Below are 21,902 nucleotides of genomic sequence, written 5' to 3'. Positions count from 1 at the left end.
AAGCCTTGGTAAATTAGAGGAATGCCACGAGTACTTGAACAAAAAATTGACAGCACCAAAAAAATCCAGGTGGAAATTGAAATTCTTATGAGCCATAGTGCCACGAGAAATGACATTTTTATTTAAGAAAGCCCACTAAATATTTACAAACTTTCAAAATTCATGAGGCAGCTGGATCACAGGTGACACGTTTGCCACCTCGTGTGATTATGTGTCGAACAACCTGAGTCCAAGTTTGTTGAACCTGAGATGTGATTACTAGATATATCACTTTTTCTCAAGCATATCCAGGTTGCATTATCAAAAAAAACTTGCCCTGTGCCTACTCCTGCCTTTTTCTTTACAGTTACTCCATCAGTTTTGTTTTTCAAACAAACACAGGTGGATGGTGATGGATACTGAAGTATCTTTACCTGGCCAAACACTCCTCTGTCCTTCAGGGCTCTGTTCTCTCTTGCTGCCAGCTCCCCATCAAGGTAGGCCTGATTCCCACCCACCCCACAGATCACTTGTGATCTGTACTGATCAACCATCCATTTCACAGCCTGAGGCCTTCCAGGGAGCAACACTCAGCACGGCTCAGCTGCAAGAGCAGGGCTGGCAAGCGAATAACTAAAGCAAAATGCTGCAGCTGATTAGAAAAAACACTGAGGGTGCAGGCCCTGCCCCCACTGGGCCTCTGAAGGTATAAGCCAGGGTCTGCACAAACTCTGCTATTGCTAAAAAAAAAAAAAAAAAACCTGAAAAAAATATCCTAAAATTAAAAAGGGCAAGCACTTCTCCCTGCAGGTACTGGCAGAGCTGTGCTAATCTACAAAAACCTATCTATGGAGCTCTGCCATCCCTTTCACAGCTGTGGGAGATACTGAGACACTTCCACAGTATCTCAGAAGTTAAAAAGCAAACACCAAGAAAAGTTGTCTTCTAGAATCCGTGTTCTCCACGTGGAGGGCAGGAGAGCTCACTCACCCAGCTGGAGGGATAGAAACAGAACGGGCATTAACAGCAGCAGAGCCACCCCCCGCAGCAAGCCCTGAGCCCACCCAGCCCAGGAGCCCGGCAGCTCCCGGGGACCTCTGCGCGTCCCCAGTGCCTCAAACCGCGCCCCGACACTGCCACCTGCCGTGCTCCGCGGCTGCCATCACCCCCCTTCCCGTGCCAACGGCAGGGAGGCATCCCAGGGGAACAGTGTGGGACAGCCCCTGGCGCCCGGCTCCAGCCCGCTCCTGATGGCACCTCCTGGGGTGGAATAACCAGCAGCCCTCTGACTGCCCTTGCTGCTCAGTGCTCGGAGCCAGCTGGGGCAGCAGGAAGGGCCTGTCCCACACGAGTGACCCATTTCTGGGATAACTCAGCGCTCTTGAGCCAAACTGAGTGAAGGGAAGGGCAGTGCCAAGTGACATTGCACAGTGACACCGTGCCCTGCTGCCTGGCAGGGAACAGGGTGCTGAGTCCTGGGACACAGGGTGAGCCCAGCCCCTCTGCAGGTGGCTGTCAGTGCTGCCCATGGCAAGGCTGCAGCACAGGGGTGTCCCACGGACCTGCAGCTCCCCACAGCTGCATCACCACTGTGTCACAGAGTGGCAGGATCACAGCTCTGACCACTCAGACTCATTCTCGAGTACCACCACGTCTCACTATGTCTGTGTCCTCTCCCCAGACAGCTGAAGCCCTGGCCTCTACCCCACCTTGCCCATGAGCTGCACAGAATCCACCTATGCTGAAGCTCCAACAGTGAACTTTTGTTCACTGATCTGACCATTTCTCATTGTTGCTCTCCTAGGGTTGTTTCTCAGGGACAATTCCTTTCCCCTTCCAGTTCTGCCAAGCTCTGGGGAGCCAAGGAAGTCAAGAGCAGAGAGCTCAGGATCAAGACATTCAGGATATACAGCCATCAGAGCTCAGGTCAGGCTTTTCTTCTCTGAGGGCACGATTAACCCCAGTCTTACTGGCACAGCTCCCTGAAGAGACTGCAGGGAGGAGAGGAGCAGTCACAGCTCTCTGTTCCCTGGCTACTGTCAGAGGGGGGCAAGCAGAAGCTGTGACACCCCCTCAAGCACACCTTAGAGACTGACATCTCTCCTGACTTCCAGAGCACTTCAGGGAGCCCAGCAGACCACAGGCAGTTCAGAGCTAGGCCACCCCTCTGGGAATAACCCAGGCCAGCCAGGAGGGCAGCAGAGAGGCCGGCTGTGATTGCACCGAGCTGTTTGACAGCACTCACCATTTCATCGATGTAGTTGTGGAACTGCTGGTTCATGAAGTCCACAGTGACGCTGAAGGCACGGTGTAGAAGAGAGGGCACTGTATTCACAATTTTCTTAGTCAAGACCATTGCTAGCACCAACATGACCCTCTCCTGTTCCATGTCTGCGGGGATGGCTTGTGCAAGCTCTCTCACTACCCTTGACATGTGCCGCATTATCTCCTGCATGGAAGGAGAAGAGGGATCTCAGTGCAACAGCTGGGGGAGAAAGGGGTCTCAGAACAGCCTGCCAGGACTGCTGGTAACTGATGTGCTTCTTTCAGCATCCACAGGATGTCCCTCCCCTTCCTCCCAGGCAGGGCAGCCTGCCTGCTACATACCCTGAATGACAGCAAGGATCACTCTGAGCTCAGCTGCTCACCCAAGATAAAACGAAAGGGAGGCAGCACACCACCACTGGAAAATTTAGACAGCACCTTACACACTTAGGATGCAACAGCCCCCTCCTCCCCAGGGTTTGCACTGAGCCTGTCAAGTCCTGAAATGGTAAAGGAATTCTGGGGCTCCCAGGAAAGGACAATCCACCCAGCGTAGATCTGGGGTACAAGCTTTGGTGGGGACTGGAAAAAGGCAGAGGAAGTTTCACAGAAAAGCCTTCACATAAGGAAGAGCTAGTGAAGGTGTCCAAGCCTTGCTCCCCAGGTCAGTTTTCCCAAGACAGAACAATATGCACACACTAAGCTATATTACTAATGTGAAAAAACAAGGTCAGCAACTAGGTTTATATCTCAGTCTTATCAAAGACTAAAAGGTTAGGCAATAAATTTGAAGATCTGAAACTTAACTGGGTGGAGAGCAAGGCAGCGGGAGTGAGGAATGGTCAGACTTTGCTGCAATCTGTGTAGTGATAAACCCTAGTAGAAAAACCCCACATCACAAAAAAACCAACCAAACAAAAGGATTGGTGTAAGTTATTAAATCCTGGCTTTTCTGCAAGAAGGTGGGTCCTCAGTTCTACATTAGCTTGTAGAGCACAGAAAACTTCATCACAGACAGAGAAAGCCAAACAAACCAGAAAGCCACAGTTACCTTGAAGATGCCAAGAAGGCTCTGTGGAAGCAAACTATGGCCCTTGGTCCAGATGTGGATCTAATCCTTAGACATCCTTCTTTTTCCTTTTTAACACAAGAGACTTTCAACTCTATTTCCCTTGCAGAGCAGCAAGGCATGTTAGATGCTGGGCCAACTGCATCAAAGAGGAAGAGGCCACCTGGAGAGGCCACCCCAGCAGGTCACCCATCCAGGCCAAAACCCACTGCTACTCCCAGCACTGAGCAGTTATGGCACTAAAAAAGGGTCTCATGACTTGCTGTCTCTTCAGTGTTCAGTAACAAGCACAAGTCAAGCTTCTGGCACTAACCTGCTCGTTTTACCCACATGACAATCAGCAGGCACACAGGACTTGGCACCAAAGTCCAAAGATCTTAAGGACAAATACTAAGCCTTAACCAGACAGTTAATTTTCCAAAGGTAAGTCACTGGGCCAACAGAACAAGGACAAAATGTCTCTGAAAGTCAGTCCTTTTCCACAACTACCCACAGCTGTAATTACAGCACCTGCAGAAAGGAGATGAGCCCAAGGAACCAAATTTACACAGGAACTTCTGCCACAGGCTACAGAATCACCTCTAACAAATCTCCAAATGTAAGTGTTTGGGTTGAATTTTAAGATGGCAAGAATTAAATCAGCAAAATAGCAAAGATACAGAAGTCTCAAGCTTGCTGTTTTCAAAGTCACAGCAGGAAGGACGCACAACATTCAAAAGGGGAACTGCTAGCCAGGTTACTTTTCACTCACCTCTCTGGAGAGATTCTCATTCAGAAAGTGCTGCACTAGATCATTTACTACATTTCCTTGGACATCTTTGTCCAGCTTGTCTCCAATCTCAGCGAGCTGAGCAGCGATGATCCGGATAACGTCTTCGTTCGTTGGAGCGTCAGCCTCTGCCAACACGGAGCAGGATTTAGTCCACAGGCTGCAGCCAGACCAGGTTCAGTGCAGGTAAACTGACCCACAGCATTTTGCTCATCTCCATTAGCAACCACCTTCTCATAGTGTATTCATGACAGCTCTAAACACAACTCCTTTACGTGAACCCAAGTTGCTTCACAGAGACAGTGCACAAACAGGTTTGTTATCTATGGTTTAGATAAAGTGCAGCCAAAAAAAATCACTACAGGGGATATTAGAACATCTCCAGCCAAAATCTCAACAGAACAGCAACGGCTACATCCTGTCCAGAGAGGGGAATTGAGAAACTGTGCATGACCTTAAAAGTCTTTTCCACCCTAAATGATTCTAGGATTTATTGAAGTGACTGTTGTCATGACTTGTCTCTTAAGCACCATCTAAAATGGAGCATCTCATGGAACAGTTTGAGTTGGGAGGGACCTTGAAAGGCCATCTTGTCCAAGCCTCCTGAAATGAGCAGGGACATCTTCAATGAGATTGGGTTCCTCAGAGCCCCAGCCAGCCTTAAATGTTTCCAGGGATGGGGCATCCACCACTGCCACTGGGCAGCCTGTGCCAGTGTTTCACCACCCTCGTTGTAAGAATCTTCCTTATATATAGCGTGAATCTGCCCTCTTTCAGTTTAAAACCATTACACCTTGTTCAATCTCCTTCAGGCAAAGCTTCCCACAGTCACTTCTGGCATGAGACCTACACAAATTTGTACAAGGGGGTCTATTTACTGCAGCACTTCCTCCTCACCCTGGTTGAGGTCAATGTGCCAGCTGGCACACCCTGGGCAAAGGGCAATAGCCACCCTGCAGATGGCTAGTGAAGCAGGAAAAGGACCAGAAACCTTTTGAGTGAGGAACAGTTTCCACCACAGTGGTGGAGCAGAAAGGGATTCACCCAGTACCAGAACACGACTTGTTCCAAGACCCCAGCCCCAGTACTGACACTTCCTGAGGAGAAGCACGAGGCCCAACTTAACTGCTTTAATATCACACTCCTTGAGGGCAGCTATCATGAGAACCAGCTTTGTGCCCTTGTCCCGTGTGCTGCAGACAAAACCCCGGGGTTACGGGTGCTCTAGAAATCCATGGCCAGATAAAGTCTGTCTTATCCCCAAGTGTTAAACTCCCAACTGACAGCCACACTGTGAAGTTTCCCAGTGGAGAAAACATTACTCCTCTGAAACAGTCAACAGCCAAGACAGGAAAGGGGGAAAGAAAAACACCACGTTCAGACAGACATTTGGGATGGAGGAATGCACACTCACCTAGCTCACCGTTCTCCAGGCGGCCGCTCCGGTTGCCGTCACACTGGAGTTCAGAGTCATCGTCAGGTCCTTGGCGACGGGGCACAAGCCACCCTCGGTAATGCACAGTCCTCCCTTGGCGACGAGGCACAATCGGCCCTTGGTTAGACACAGGTGCCAGGGACCACAGCTGCTCTTTGAACTGGCAGTCAGAGGATTCCTCCAGGAAGGTGTACAGCAGGGCATGCTCCATCTGGAGAGATCCATTGATCAGAAATGTTAGGAAATCACTGTCAAGCCCGTGTCCCACTCAAAAGCTCTGCACACAGGCTGTTTTCCAACCCTGAGCACGTCTCTGTGGCCTCCTTTGGGCATCCCGAGTAGCATTAGCAAGATTTCAGCAAATGCATGCTAACTCCTGGATGTGTACATGCACTGAACTGTCCCACGGTGAATGACAGATGGCTCTGCCCTTACCAACTGGTGGTGGAAGAGCCAGCTCACCTTCTCCTCGCACTCCCAGCTGTGGCAGTGACAGCAATCCTGATCTGAGCTCCTCCTCTGAAACACAAGTGTATGCAGCAAAAACCATCCACTTCCCCCACTCAGACATCTCTGTTTGGAAGGATATTACCCTCCTCTTTGGGCACTGGGCATTGTACTTCCTGTGCATAAAGAAGGCAGCAGCTCCCCACTTCAATGTAATCAGAGCAGAGCAGTAACAAGGTGGGAAACAGAGATAGCAGAAAGCATAAGCTGCAAAAAAACCCCAAGGTTCACATTTCTTCTACCCCTTCAAAGGAACCTCAACTAGCTCCATAATAAACCTGTTCAGCTCCTTGTGCAGAGCCAAGCAGCTGCTCACAGGTATGCAGACTGTCTGCCTGTAAGAAAATACTTAGGCCTAATTTCATCTAGGGAGAAGAAAAATGGTTAAAGAAGGATGGTTTGCTATGCCAACTGCACAAGGTGATCTATGTGCAACCAGGATGAACTTGATAATTGATAGGGAGTTTTGGGGAGTGGAACCTTGCAAGGCCATCTACGTAACCCTATCAGTAATACCATACAGGAGCCACAGTGCCTGGGCAACAGCAGCACAACTGGGAAAAATGCACAGAGAGTAATTAAGGATGGGTTCTTTACTTGAGAGGAGACTGGGAAGAGAAAAGGAGGAACAAAGTCAACAAAAGGCAGAGTTCAGAAATGGAAACAAATGGAAATTAAGGTATATGATCAGTCAAAGATGAACAGAAGGCACATCTTCCATGATCTGAGCACGATGTTTTTATTTTAGTGAAGTTCCCCTGGTGACAGAAGCTCTCTGGGACACCCTCCAACAGTCCCCTTCCACAACCCACTGGACTAGTCATCGGCTTTCTCTCAGATAAACTTTCTATCACATTATGTTTAAAAGGCTTGTGGGAGGGCAGAGCAGAGGGTTAGAATTGTATCCTAATACAAGCTGGGGTGGGGGAGGATGACAAGACATTTCAGTAACAGTTCAATGTAGTTAATCAGATTTAAGCTTGAAAAATAGCACCTTCGTAATTGTGTTTAAGGTTGCACAAAACAATGCAATAAATTGATCACAGTGCTGTGCCTATTAATTTGATTTATTAGTTTTAGCAGTTTGTAGCGTTATCAATAAACATTGTAGTCTCTTACATAGCTACATCTCCAGCCTGCAGTTTCAAGGGGGAGTGCCACAGAGAGATAACAAGGAAGCAGCTTGCAAACTACACAGTTCCATCCACTCCTCTGTGTTCAGAGCAGTGTCAGGGCCCCTGCAGGAACTCTGAGAAACATGAGAAGGACATGAGCCAACACTAGTGCACAAGAGAACCACTGGTCACTGCAAACAGCTGACTTCAGCCATGCTTGACTCTAACCTGTTGCATGATTGATTGAGAGACAGAGCAGCTCTTGTCACCCTTCAGACCAGAACTCCTTGTCCTACAAAAGAGTAAGAAGAGTGTGAAAGAAAAAAAATAATTCCATAAATCCACATCTTGCAGCAGTGCTCGTGTATCTGGCCATGTCTCGCAGAAAATGACCTTTTTAGTGATGCACATCCATATTTCTGGAAAGCTGGCAGTCATGAAAAAGGGCTGAGAAATCCACAGCTGCCTCAGTGAGAAGGGCATGTGAATGTGAGTAAGGGGCATGAAACTCCTTCCTGCCACAGACACCTGCCAGACACTGGAGTGACATAACCTACAAGTGAGGCTTTAAAGCCAAGGTGGTGCTGGGCAGGAGAGGGACAACCCTCACACAGTGCCAGAGGCTGGAATGGAGAGCAGTGTTACCAGAGAGGAATTTGAGCACCTACTGAGAGCAGGTGAGCTGCTTGGCTCTCGTGCACAGCAGCACAGTCTGTAGTGAAACACCCAGCTGACACCACTGCACACCTGCAGGATCTCAAATGTGCCTCCCCCTGCCCCCCATGCCAGAGATACATGTGGATACTCAGGCTCCTTTCAGTACTTCCCACCAAATGCCAAAAATGGGGGGAAAGCACTCAGGAGCCCAGACAGATGGCCTGCTAACCTGGGCTAGTGATGAATGATCCTGTTTCACAGTAACAACCCCTCGTAATTGTGTTTTAAATAACTAAGTGTGCTGGTGGAGAAGAAGGAGGAAGTGAAAGCAGAAATTAATTCAACCTCTGAAGCAAACCACAGTAATATTTCAAGAGACCTGCCCAACTTTTTAAAGGCTCTTAAAAGTCCAAGGGCAAAACACAATCTCAAATACATTTAAAACACACAATAGCCCACAGGCACTGTATTAACCATGAACCCTTCTTTTCAGAGTTGTTATGTCAGACTAATGGCTAAAACACAGGCTTAAGCCTCTGCTGCTTTGTATTTCCCTCTGTTCCATTCAAACCCCCATTGCTGCTACTCACCTCTACCCTAAAGAGTGCTGGCTGGGGAGAGTGCAGTCCCCTCTGTCCTCTTCTCTGGGACCTGACAGAGTTCTGAAACAGGTCAGAAGTGACCCTTCTCCTGGGTCTGACTTTGCTGGAGGAGAGACAGACGTTAATTCAGGTTAGAGAACTGGAAACAGAACTCTGGGATGAAGAGGAAAGTGGGGATTTAGCACTAAGTCTGTGGCAGGACTTTGGCTTTGTGCAAACTCCTCAGGAGTTATCCACACCAGCAATATTTCTGTAGGTTAGGTAAAGCCTCAGCTTGCACATATTCTGGTTTTATAGATAACATTTATTTTCAATTCGAAGTAATTCAGCCCAAAACCAAGGTGTCCGTGTTACAACTGGCAAACAGTGGATATCCTCTGCTATTAACTCCTCTTGAGTTAAACACTACTTCCTGAAGCATCATGGCTTAGACCACAGGAAGCCTGAAGTAGTACCAAGCCTCCTCTGCCCACATCCCATTTGCTTGGAAAAGCCCATTCATCACAACAATATCAGCACTGCCATCCCCACCCAGCCCTAGCCTGTGCCAAAAGCTTCGTGTGGCACCACAGCAGGACTCCACAGCTGATCAGACAAACCCATGCTGGCTAATTTGGGCTGGGAGCAGCCAGCTGACTTTATAACACAAATATAAATTGAAGAGAGCTGTCCATCTTTCAAGGTGCAAGAAGCTGCACCACCCTCTGATCACACCACCCTCCGTCGTGGAGGGGCAGATGTTCTCCCAGGCTTCTGGCAGAAGTGATGCAACACAAGCCACTCCAGCTGCAAGCTGCACATAAATGGCCAGATGTGCTGGTGAGGCTGCCTGACTGACCAGCACCAATGAGATTCCTTACTCACCAAAGCCCTACAGCCAGAGCTCTTCCCGCCAAACGCAGCCCAACGGTGCTGGGGTGACCTACTTTCTCTCATTGTTGAGAATTCCTGTAAATTGCTGGAGGGAGAGCTGAGCATCGACAGATGGTGATAAATGGACTAAATAAAATATCATCCTATAGAGGGACCAATGTAAGCTTTTCTTACAGTAAGAGGATGGAATTGAAATTGAAGTCAAGACGCTTCCTTGGGGGTTTGCCACCTGACACATCTTTCCAAGGCAAGCTCAGAATGTGGCTTTAACACCCAGATCCCCTACATTTTTTTTCACACTGTTTCATACTGGTAGGAAACTCAGTTTGGTTCAGTCTTAACACCCATGGGAAGAGGCCACCAAAAGGAGACACACTATTGTCTTTTCCCACTCCCTGCTTTAAAAGAAGAGGCACGGACTGCTCCAGCCTGGGAAGGAAAAGCAGTACACTGCTCCATTCCCAAAGCAGAAAATACAAGTCAAACAAAGCAGCACAGGTTTATTCTGGGCATGCCCACAAAGCCAGGCCCAGAAAGGCAGGGAAGAGCAGCTTGGCACGAGCCTCTGCACCATCCACACCAGCTCACTTTACTGATAAGAAGCTGCCAGAGGAGCTCAAGCCCGGGCATGTTCCACACATCAGTTCCTGGAAGTGTGCAGGAAAGGTGCCTGTCTGTCTCTCTGTCTCTACAGATTCAAATACTGTGTTTTGAAAGCACTTATGATTTTCAGAAAGAGGCAGATGCTCACATGCTGGTTAGAGCAAAAAAAAAAGTCCTCCCTGAGTGCTGGGTGCCCTGCACAGGTAGAACACCTTGACAAGACCTCAGTGCAGGGAGGAGAGACCTACAACGTGTGTGGTTCTTCCCTCCCCTCAGGGATCATCTCAGCTCTGGGCAAAGTCCACAGAAATAGAGACATTAAAAAAAAAAGTCACCCATAGTAGTTGCAAACTGGAGTTTTGTCCTCTCCTGCACATGAGCAGAAGTAAAACAAAAAGAACAAGGAAAAATTCCACCACACTCCAAAGTACTTGTATGGCAAAAAAAATGAGACAAGGAAGCTTGAATATGGTAATTTCATGAACTGAATTTCCTAAATCAAAGACTGACCACCCAGGCAGCCAAAGCCCCTGAAGGGTTCCTGCCCTGGGCTAGCAAAGTTCTGCTTGGGTGGCCAGAGAGGAGGAGAAAGGATTTCTCCCACACCACAAAATGGCTTCCTATTACTGCAATCCAGGGCCAATTATTTTTTATTTAATTAATTACTAATTCCACAAGCCTCAAGTTTTACATAATTACTTTGAATCAACATAAAGGGCTTGGATAGTCTCAATGTTCCTCCTGAGAAGTCAAATTCCTTAATGGACTCTCAAAAAAACCCACAAAAACCCATGGACTCCTAAAGAGCAAACGCCAAACAGTCAAATGCAATCACAGTGATGCCACATGAAGATTTTAATCATTAAGACTTTGGAAGCCTGGTAGTTTTAGATCCAGCCTAAGACCATTTCTGGTCGATGGAAAAAGGTTTCTTTATACTGGGTAAAAGGAATCTTTGGTTGAAGAATGAGAAAAGATGGATAAAGGCTACAAACCCCATCTGCATTCACATTCAGAATAAAACTAGATTATTTGTTAAGGTTGCTTTAGGGCTGCTGAAAGCCTGGAAATGAAATGTCACAAAATTTAATTGAAATACCAATTAATTTTAATACATTATTCATTTTCTCACTTTCAATTCACTGATTAGACAAATGAGCTTTATGTGTTAACAGCTGCCTCTGAGAAACCACTAGATGCCTTGAATAGATTCAACAGATAAGATTACAACCATTTTTTTGGACCAGTTCTTTATCTCTTACTCAGAAAAAAAATGAAGGGGGTACTGCAAACACAAGTTTAGGACCCTTAAATCAGTTCTACAGAGTCAGTGTAGGGATGTTCATTCCAATTCAACATTGTATTGGGATGCAGGAGACTGGAGAGGCATTTGTGAATTAAATATAATTACAGTCAGAGAAGCACATCCACCAGCCACTTGTCAGCACAGAAGGACAGACCTCCTTCCACCCACACACAAGTGAATCCCATGGATGCTTCCCACAAATCAAGTCTCCAAGACTTCCCCCAAGGCAACCACGACTCTTTAGATGGGGCTGAGTACACCCTCAGTACATACTGCCCTCCAACAACACAGGTCGTTCAAGTCTGGTGTCCCACCTTCTGTTTCTCCCTCTCATCCCCAAATTATCCTTATACCATCCTTTAAATCTCACAAGGAACTCACCAGAGCAACTGTTCCCATCTGCAGCCCACCAGTGAGGGGGTGGCAAGAGCAGGCAGGACCAGAAGCCCCTGACTCCAGGCTTTAAGGAGAGACAGAACTGCAATTTTGCAGCGCAGAGGAAAGGGAAAGGCAGGACTGCAAGACAATTTCCTCTCTTCCACACCTGCATCTTCTCCTACATCATGCAGTGAGGGCTAAGCCAAGGGAAAAGCCTTCTATGCTGTATAGCACTCCTCCCACAGCCCTTGCTGATGATGCCTTGCCACCCTGGGGAAAGAGGCAGCACTGGCCATCGTTGTGCTGGACAGAGACCACACTCGGTGCTCCCTGCCATAACCACGGCCACAGACATCTCAAGGGCAAGCACTGCAAGCACTCATTTCATCTTCCCAGGTGGGAAGCTACACGTGGAAACAGCAGAGCTGCAAAGCAGGCAAAGTGTCACCTGCTCTAAACCCAGCGTGGGGTTCTGCTGCTCTCAGGCACCGCAGGCGTGTCAGCAGCAGCTTCCTGCTGGCTGCAAGGATCGGCAGGGAGCATGTGGGGGGGGACACTCAACAGCTCTCAGGGCTGCCATAAGAGGAGTAGGTCCCAGAATCCCTACAGCAACACTGCTAAGCCACCCTACAAATCAGCTTTCATCTCTTCTCCACGCTTCTGCTACATCTTCAAGACAGCTCAGAAAAGAATCCACCCCACAAATAATGTCTCTGCTTGCCATCACTTCCCCTCAGACCCTTGGCCTCTCCTCACAGCTCAGCCTGTGAGTTACTATTCTCAGCTGTATCAGACACTGTCTGGTTATGAAAACATTCTCTTCCCAGCAGGAAAGCCACACACCTGGGTAGGACTGCCTCCTTTAACAACTTGTCTGGATTCCAAGACACCTCCCTTACAAACACCTGGACAGTCACACTATCAAGTCAAAGGATCAATTGTGTGAGTTGTCAAGATACTTATCTTTCTGTCTCACATTAGAGTTAGGAGTGAATTAAAGTCTTTGAAGCAGAAACTGCAAAAACCCATCAGTCATTGAGGAGTCAAAAACTTCCATATTGTGTACTGGTTTCCCTGTTTGGCAGCTGAAAGATAAGAACTGTGGTTTTAGCAGCCAGGATGACATCATCGTTAGAAGAAATGGAACAGTGCCTGTTTGTCCCTTCCTGGACCTGGCGGCTCTTACCTGTCTTGTAGGCAAACATTTCATTGCTGAGCTACAGAGCAAGGCATCATTTTACAGGCAGGGAAATGGAGTACTTGATATGTCCTGACATTTTAAACCCACACACCAAGCCATAAACACTCAATTTTACTGTCTTCAAGAAAACTTGCCACAGGCACAACTACTTTACTTAACCAGCTATTACCGGAAAATAAGGAAGAGAAACAGCATCACAGACACATGAAGTTCCTTATTTGAGGATATTCCAAGCTGTGCCACTGTTGTCCGTAGCACCAAAGGAATCCCTGTCACCCTGCAATGCTCAATTTCTAGCCCATAAACCCACCAAGAACTAAACAGCCCAACTACCAGATAACCAGAGCTTTTCCTCATATTTCCCTAGCTATGGAAGAAGCCAGATTACTCCCACAGTTGCTGCACACACACTTCAGACCTTGCAAGGAGAGAGAGAGAGAGAGACAGAACTGACAGCAAAAGGGAAGATATCTTGGTGGTGTGCAAAACAGTGCTGAGATTAATAAATAGGGTGTTATGATAACCACAGAAAACCTGTTCCTTTCACTACTTACCCTGCAGGATATGCCACCCTGTAACAGTGCTTGCCTCATCTGAGACCCACTGCATTCCTAAAGTTGAATTTGCTTCTAGGCTTTGGAAAGAGAAGCAGGGTGGTGGGGGAACAGAGACTTTGCAATGTATTAGCCAGGTGAAGGATGGGCAGAACAGGACCCTCTGGACATCTCTGGATGCACATACACATGCTGCTGTGAAACCAAAAGGATGGTTTGGTACCACCTGGTTAATACCAGAGCTATTGGCTTGGAGGGTCTTCGGACTTTCTCCACCATAGGGAACACTGCTTCCAAACTAGAGGTATTTTCTGTCCATTTGCTTCCGAGGGAGGATACAACATCAACAGCTTATTTTGGAAGTGGCAAAACTGACAAGCCATGAGCAGAACACCTGGAGATGCCAGGAGCTCAGTGGGCCAGAGCAGGACAGACTTCATCTCTCAGTCACTCGTGATTTGTTTGCTAGACTCTCAGGAAAGATACCCTGTTCATCAGGGATCACAAGACTAAGTAAAATCCAACCAGGACAACCTCTCCCTGCTACTCCCAAGCAGTACTGCCGCTTACTTGAGGCTTTCAGCTTTTGTTTCTATTCATTTCAGCTTCAAATTATCCTCCTTTAAGATGCAAATAATGCTATTACAAATCACTCCAGCGAGAAAAAACAAAACCCACCACCAACACAAAGCAGTTTACCCTTAACACCTTTGATGTAAAAATACACTGAAACATGCTGAATATACTTTCTACTCCGAACAGTTTCAGTGCTTATTTATCTTCCAGTATTGAGTGGCGCTGAAACTCTAAATGGAACACAAAGACACGAAACCAATAGATGCTTGTCCAACTACTTCCTTAGCTGAGGCATTTTTATCTTTGCTTCTTTATGCTGTTTAAGTGTAGAGTGAACATCTCAGCCTGGACACTAAGTACTCTCAGATGTATATTTTGATTTGGAAATACCTTGCACACTTTGTTTGATGGGGCTTTATTTTCCTCTTTGAGGAATTCTCCAATTCAGACAACTAAATTTGAGATTACAGTAAAATGAAGGTGTCAGTTGGCCCTTTTGTTATAGATTTATTTCAGTTCCTGAAGGTCTGTTGCCATTTCATGAATTGCAGAAATGTTCTAGTTATCTGGGCAGTACTTCGACTTCTCAGGAAGAAAAACGTCCAACTACCTCATCAACCACTGTTTTCATTCGGCTTAGAATGCTCTGTTGCTCAACTCCTGGGCAGCACATGAATGAATAAGAAGGAACAGTGCCATTTTACTAATTCTCTTAAAAAAAAAAAAAAAAAAAAAGAGGTAGGCAGGAGCTTTTGATCGCTGTGGTTTCTGTATCAGATCGGTGACAGGAGCAGCATGACAACACTGTTTATTCTTAAGAAGGCAGCCTTCAGGCACAGCTGGGCTTAAACTGAGTCAGCAGGAAGCCTGCAGCTCAAACTGCCCCAAAGCCTGGAGCTGGGATTTGAATTCAGCTAACTAGAGTCAGACCCAAATGGAATTTGCACATCTCCACGTTTTGGGCATGGCTGTGACTAAGACAAAGGGGCAGAACTTGCATCTTGACTATTACAGTGCAGGTGGTTTCTTTTGATGTCTCACTGAGCTGAATTTTTCCCCTCTGGTGTTGAGCAAAGTAACTCCAGCCAGGTGAGTCCAGCCTGCATTTCACTTCCTTGTTAAGGTTAAGAAAATACTTCTGCATTTCCTAAGGACCTGGCAGGAGGAAGCAGAGCAAATCCTGACGAAAAGGCACTCTCACACTCGAGACTGCTGGTCTTTACAGGGTTAGATTCGTCTTCCAAAGTGTAACTATTCCAGCCCAGCAGCTGCAACACACCCCTGCAACAGTCACAGGGCATATTGAAGCAGTTCTGACTGTTTGTTTCTCTGAAATGACTGGAAAAGAGGAAGGACTGAAGAATCACAGTTCCAGTCTTTTGACATCAGAAAGGAAGGACAAACAGGCTGAGAGCAGGGAGCTCCTCAGTAATGCTGGTAAGTGGTGAGCATCGGGACAAACTGCAGTCATCACAGGGGATGTCAAAGGGACAGTGTCCATTCAGAGAGATGCAAGACTTGCCTCTGGATTTAGAAGACGTCCCTGCTGGGCCACGGCCATTGGACCCTTGCACTGTGGCATTCTTCTACAGTTGAGCACTGACAAAGTGATCAGTTCCTGCAGCAGAGACAGTCTCTCATCACTTGGCAGTAGTGCCTCTGACAGATGCAGGTGCCCCTTGGACAGGCTCTGCCAGCCAAAAGACCTCAGAAAGTGGGACTGGATACAATAACTGCCATGCCACCTAGAGGACAAAAGAATCCTCTTTATTTTAGTTTTAACACATATACTACTGTTATGTGCCAGCACGAGCACAGATTTGTCAGTAAATCAGGAATACCACTTCATATTGCAACCTCGATGCATTTCACAGCTGATACCAACAGCAAAGAGGAATGTGAATCTGTCTTTCCTTTGCCTGACTGGCAAGTTAGATAAGCAAAGTAAGAACCATCAAAAGTAACAAAAAAAATAAATCAAGAAGAGAGCTCTATGGGCACAGGTGGCCACTAACAGTAGCATTCTCTCTGCCCTTGGTTACCTTCAGGTCACATGACCAGACAAGAAATCCTTTTCCAGACTCATAAGTACCAGGAATATCTGCACTGCTTTCTGAAACAAACAGCAGCTATACAGATGCTTCAATGTGAAGTTTAAATACTGGATCAGCGTGGGTCATCAGAGAACAGCACTTGGTAAGCTCCCTGCTTAGTTAAAACAAGGATGCTGGTGCAACAGCCAGGAGGGCACTCATGGAGCCACTAAGCAACATCTCAGTGCACTGGACAACTTACTTTCAAGGGAAATTTTTCTCACTGGTACTCCCTGGAATGATTTTAGAGGAGTCTGTTCACCTAATCAGACTCTGAACATTCACCACAAAAAATACCCCCAAACAAACGACTTCAAGTATTTATGGAAGATGGGATACAAAGGCAAATCTTCACAGCTGCATGCTTATGTGCTCTGAAAGCATACACAACCCTGTCTCAATATCTGACAGCTTTTCCAAAACATGAAAATGAATTTTAAATTGGCTCCCTTGCTCCTAAACATCAAGCGTATCACAGATATAAACATCTCTTACGTTCCTCACTTTTATGAAAAAACCACATACCAGCACAAACAGCCAGAGAGACAATCCCCAGAGGCAAAGCCTGACACTGGTCCTTTGATTACTCTCTCCCACTGTGCTGCACTGCAACCTCCCACTCCACCACCATAATTAAATTCAAGAAGTCAGTTAAAAAAATAAGTAAAAAAAAAAAAATCAAGATAATCTTGAAGGAATCTCTTATGACAGGAGCCCAGATACCCTTTAAGAACCTTAAAGAGGAAGTTGTGCATCAAACCAGGCAGCCACAAATGATGGTAACTCAAACTGGCATTCATAACCCTGACCAAAGCCTTTTGACAGCAGCACCTCAAACACTGTGAGCATAAAAGAAAGCATTACCTCTTTTAAACACCTTTAACGCAGCTAAGGAAATACCCTCTTTCAAAGAAACACTGCAGGAGCAGTGTTTCTCTGTGCCAGCAGAGTTGCAGAGCAGTTGCCTCCAGAAGCACACGTTTCCTAGTGCCAGATAAACAGGAGATGCCTCAGCACGCTGCTTCTTCCACTGAACAGCTACAGCTGTAGGTCTAAAAACACAGTGACAAAGTGTCTTTTTTTTCCCTAGGAGAAAACACATGACTGTGCATGAAGTAGCACAAAAACATTTCACTTTCAGTTCTAACTTCGGAGGAAACACAGGTTGATGTTGAAACGCAGGAAGAGAAGATAAAACCGAAACACAGCAAGTAGCTGATCTAAGTGGATTTGTTTGGTGTGGCTGTCAATCTAAAGGCGTTACAGTAATTACACCAAACTACCAGAAGTTACACTGACCAAGGAACGTATTTGCTCCTTCAAAGGACAGAAGAAAAGATCCCAATATGGAGAGACCTGGGCATTGCCCATTCCATAAACAGCAGCAAGAGCATGCTAGGAACTGGCCAAAGGTCGCAGCGTTTTATCAGGAAATACAGCAGGCTTGCAGACACTTAAAAATTCAACATCAGTGTGTGCCATGATTGCACACACAGCCCAACTCCCCTGCTCATACTCCAGTGAAGCTGAATAAAAGCTCTGAAATTTTAAAGGAAAGTGGTGAGCAAAACACTGGGGTAGGAGGAGTTTAAAGCCACAATGACACTGTCCTCTCTTGTGAGAAAGGGCAGCATTCCGAGGATGCATTAAGGTGCACAGGCCTTTCCTCGTGTTTGTCAGCAAGAACAGTCCAATCAAAGCCTGTCATGGCCAGGAAGCACCTCCATGCAGTGCCACTGGGATGCAAAGAGACAGGGAAGCCAGCAGACTGGATGGAGAACAGAAGCCACTTAATGCCCAAGCCAGTGCTAACAAAACTCCCAGCCACACTGAGCAATTCCTTCAAAAAAGCACGGAGAAGGCAACCTGTGCCATCACATCCAGGTGCAAGGAGGTGCCTAATGCATACCACTGGCAGCTAGAGTCCTGTTCACTTCCCAGGATAGATGGGATAACAGCAGGGTGTCAGGACATGGTTCACTACAGAGGTCTGGTACAAATCAAGGCAATCACAGAAGCTTAACAGATTGCTTTCAAAACCTAAAGAATGAAATTGGACACTGTGACTCAACATGCCTTTTTACCTTTTACTGCTCCTTTTCCTATATCCTTCTTATCTACTCTGGGTCAAAAAAATCAGACTCTGGGGAAGAGACCATCTATGCACAATCTGTAATCACTACTGATGAGTTTTAACTAAAGTTGAACTCAGCCCCCTGCAACCTCCTCCAACCCCAAGACAAGCCATCCAAAACTAACAGGGGCTCAGTTTTCAAGAGTTTTGCACACCTTTGGCCGTGAGTTCCACTCGTTAATTAAAATATTTGCATGTACCTGGCTTTGCACACCACACAGATATGGAGATAATTCCAGCCCCCAAAACTCCGTAAAATCTGCCACAGACAAAAAGCCACAGCATGCCATGAAAAACACAGAGGAAGGCTTTTTGCAGAAAAACCCCAAAACCAGAATTGATAGTAAATTCTGCTCTTTCACTGGTCGAGGAACTGCTGACTGGTAAAAATGAAACCTGTTCCAGCAGAGAAACTGCAAATCAGGCTGGCTCCCTACCCCCCTTCGACTTGGTAGTTCATACCCAGAGGACAAAGGAGCTGCTTTATCAAGGAGCCAACACCTCGTAGCTGCTCCTCCAGCAGTCCTCGCATCAGGTATATAAACCTGATATACAGTCCCTTCTCCCCCTTTTGATGAAGCATAAGGCAAGCGATGACTTCCAAGCATCAGGCTGCTCCAGGAAGGTCTCCAGAGGTGACAGTCACTAGATTTATGTGTCTGCCTGCTTCCAATCTAAACACTTTCATTCTATTACAGAAAAAAAAAACCCAAAACAAAACTGTTTGATCTGTCAGCTCCTCAGACTACTGCTGAGTGTGGATGACTCCTGTCATCCTGTTACACAGGAAACACAAAACATCCGGAAACAACATGACCCCAGGTGAGAGTGCTCAGTGAATACACACACACACACACACACACCCCAATCTTCCCAATTATATATCACAGCTCTTACTGTTTTGGGAGCTAACAGAAATAAAAAGCCACACTGTGCACCTTTACAAGGCCCTCACATTACCCAGAGGTGTAGCATCCCAGTGCTGGGTACAGACATGCCCAATTCCCCGGAGCAGAGACTCCAGGTTTGCACAGGCAGCCCTGGTGGAGTGTTGCACACTGTTCTGCTGCCCGTGCACAGTGAGAAACCGAGCTGACCTCACAGCCTCAGCTGGCCTAATCTGATTTTGAGAAACTGGGAGGGCAGAAACCCAACAAAACCACCTAACCAAGAATCAGTCATATTTTTTCTTCATAAATTCAGCAAATGTCACCCGATGCAAACAAGAAGGCGCTGCCAAATCAGAAGGGGGGATTTTCACACCCACCCTTTTTGGTGTGAGGCAGCCTGTCCACAAGGTCTGCAATCACCTGTTACACTCTGCACATGCACAACGGAAATGCTTTGTAATGACAGACAAGAGACCTAGAAGGGAAGACAGGAAAATGGGTTGCAGAAATCCAAGCAAATTCTAGCAGAGTGCTAGAATGCCTTTTTTATACAATGCATTCCCCCAGGGTTTTTGAGAAACACCACAGGCACAGAGGAGGTCACAGGGAATAGATGTTGCAAAGCTTTATCCTAAAGAAGACTCTGAACAGCACTAAACTTATGTAAAGAAGTTACAAAGGAGTGGAAAAAAAAAACCCACACAGAAAACCCCCTTCTTTTTAAACAACACTTTCTCAGATGTTATGCTTCCACAGGCAGGTGAAAACAGTTTCATTCTGATTAGCGACAGAAAGTTATAACACAACACCAACCAATCTTCCCCACAAGTGGACTTTTTGCAAAAGTCCTTCACGAAGAAAACCAAACCAAAACAAAAACCTTAAAAATTATTTCCTGTTGGGGAACCACTTTGCTCCTTCCTCCACCAAACATTTTAACGGTTATGAAAAGATAACAAGTATCCGACAACAAGATTTTGGCCCAGATGCCCCAAGAAACATCAAGAAAAATTCACAGCTTCTGAAATAACTCTGGACTTTCTGAATTAAGACTTCGGTGATTTAAATAACTCTGAGGTCCTGTACTTTTTTTTTTTTAAGCTACAAAATATCGTGCTTTAAAAAAAAAAAAAAAGACAAGAAGCCCCCCAAACCCATCAGTTTGAGAGCCACTGTCACCCCATGTTACAGACCATCACCAGACCACGTGCGCTACAGAAACACCCTCCTAAGGAAGGGGTGCCGCTCACTCTGTTGCTTCCCACTTCGCACACCGCCCAGCCTCCAGCTCCAGCCTTCCGTCACCCTGGATCGAACGTGTGGTTGGGTCACGGGAACGCGAGCGCTCCTCACAGGAAACAAAGGGACAGCCGAAGGCGCTCACCACCTCGACAGGCGGCCAGACACCTACAGCCCCGGGGAAGGCACCGAGAGCGGAGAAAAGCACACACCGAACTGACTCACCCGTATCAACTACCAGCTTTTCCTGCAAGTTTTAACGCTATTATTAGAAATCCTTCCTTGCCTCGCTTTCTCGCTGTAGCTGCCACTCCCACATCCCTCTTGCTGGAAGGCTGAGGCAAGCGCGGGTCCCTCTGGAGTTGCCGCTACAGGATTAACTCCTTCCTCTTCCCTGCCCAGCAAAAGCCCCTCCGGTGCGAAAACTCTCACCGGGGACCGAAGGCGATGTGTTGGACTTTACCACGTAGTCCAAAGGCAAGAGGGAGCTTTTTATGGTTTACGAGATAGCCCCCGAGCGGGAGGGAGGGCAGAAGCGGGGACGGGGGCGCAGAGAGCGGCTCGATCCCGGCGGGAGAAGCACAGAGGGGCCGGAGGGGACAGCAGAGCCGAGGGTCGCTCCCAGCACGGGCGGAGGGACGGGCGGGACAGCGACACGGCCATCGGAGACCGAGCGGGAAACACGGCAAAGGGAGAAAATACCGCGCCGATAAGCGCCAGGCCAGACTCGGCGGGCAAGAAGGAAAAGGGAGAACGGCAGAGGAGTTCGGGGGGAACGGGGGGCAGAGGAGTTTCCAGCATCCGCAAGGGAAAGCAGAAGGCGCGCACGGGGTCCCTTCGCCCCGCAGGCCGGGGGGCTGCGAGGAGCAGCGGGGAGCGCCCGCCCCGGCGCTGATGCCCCGCGGCCCGGGCGGCGGCGGGCCCGGCCCCCGACCCGACCCGGCTGGCGGCCCTTCCCGGGCGCGGCCGCACCGACCTCTCGGGGGAGGGGGAACCAGGCGGTGGCCGATGCTCACCCCGCCGCACGCAGGTATCCCCGCCGCGGGCAGGCGCGGGCCGTACTCACCGGGAGCGGGGCAGGAGCGCTCGGCGGCGGCGGCGCCTCCTCTCCCGGTATTTGAGAGGCTCCGCTCCGGCCCCGCCCCGCGGGCCCCGCCAACGGCCGCGCGCGCCCGGGCCGTGAGGGCTCCGCGCCGGGAGCGCTCCGGGACCGCCCCCGGAGCCCGCGGTCCGCCCGGGCGGGGATCCCCGGCCCCGGCACAGCCCCCCACCCGCACAGGGATCCGCTGGGGGCGGGGGGCAGCACAGCCGCGGAGTTCTGATGGGTCCCCACCTCGTGCTGCTGCTTGGCCGAAGTCTCCTCGTCTATGCCCCATCTGTAGCCACTCCCCTCCCTGACAAATGAATTTAAATTTTCGTTTGATGTCGTTTTATGGGCTTAATATCACAGAATCGATCAGGCTGGAAAAGACTTCTGAGGCCACCGAGTCCAACCCATGACCGAACACCACCGTGTCAACCAGACCATGGCACTGAGTGCCACGTCCAGCCTTTCCTAAACACCTCCAGTGACGGTGGCTCCACCACCTCCCTGGGCAGCCCATTCCAATGTCTAATCACCCTTTCTGTGTAAAAAACTTTTCCTAATGTCCAACGT

At 48.0% G+C, this 21,902-nt stretch overlaps 1 protein-coding gene across 5 annotated transcripts; it reads right to left on the bottom strand.

Annotated features, from left to right (window-relative positions):
* Positions 1 to 98: 98 nt before the first annotated feature.
* Positions 99 to 21,403, bottom strand: BID (BH3 interacting domain death agonist). Of its 5 annotated transcripts, XM_064654510.1 has the most exons (8): positions 21,312 to 21,403; positions 8,387 to 8,501; positions 7,368 to 7,431; positions 7,144 to 7,273; positions 5,497 to 5,728; positions 4,065 to 4,210; positions 2,225 to 2,428; positions 99 to 973 (listed from the first exon to the last, which is right to left on the bottom strand). In XM_064654510.1, the coding sequence occupies exons 5-8, from the start codon at positions 5,726 to 5,728 to the stop codon at positions 962 to 964; spliced, it is 594 nt and encodes a 197-aa protein (XP_064510580.1). In that variant the 5' UTR covers positions 7,144 to 7,273; positions 7,368 to 7,431; positions 8,387 to 8,501; positions 21,312 to 21,403; the 3' UTR covers positions 99 to 961. The 5 variants fall into 5 exon arrangements, with proteins under 5 accessions (XP_064510580.1, XP_064510576.1, XP_064510577.1 ...); XM_064654506.1 differs by lacking the exon at positions 7,144 to 7,273; XM_064654507.1 differs by lacking the exon at positions 7,144 to 7,273 and having other exon boundaries at positions 21,262 to 21,344.
* Positions 21,404 to 21,902: the final 499 nt, after the last annotated feature.

Source organism: Pseudopipra pipra, chromosome 5, assembly GCF_036250125.1.
Source record: "Pseudopipra pipra isolate bDixPip1 chromosome 5, bDixPip1.hap1, whole genome shotgun sequence".
NCBI lineage: Eukaryota > Metazoa > Chordata > Aves > Passeriformes > Pipridae > Pseudopipra > Pseudopipra pipra.
The sequence above is the reverse complement of the archived record's forward strand: the minus strand, read 5'-3'. Positions and strand labels throughout refer to the sequence as shown.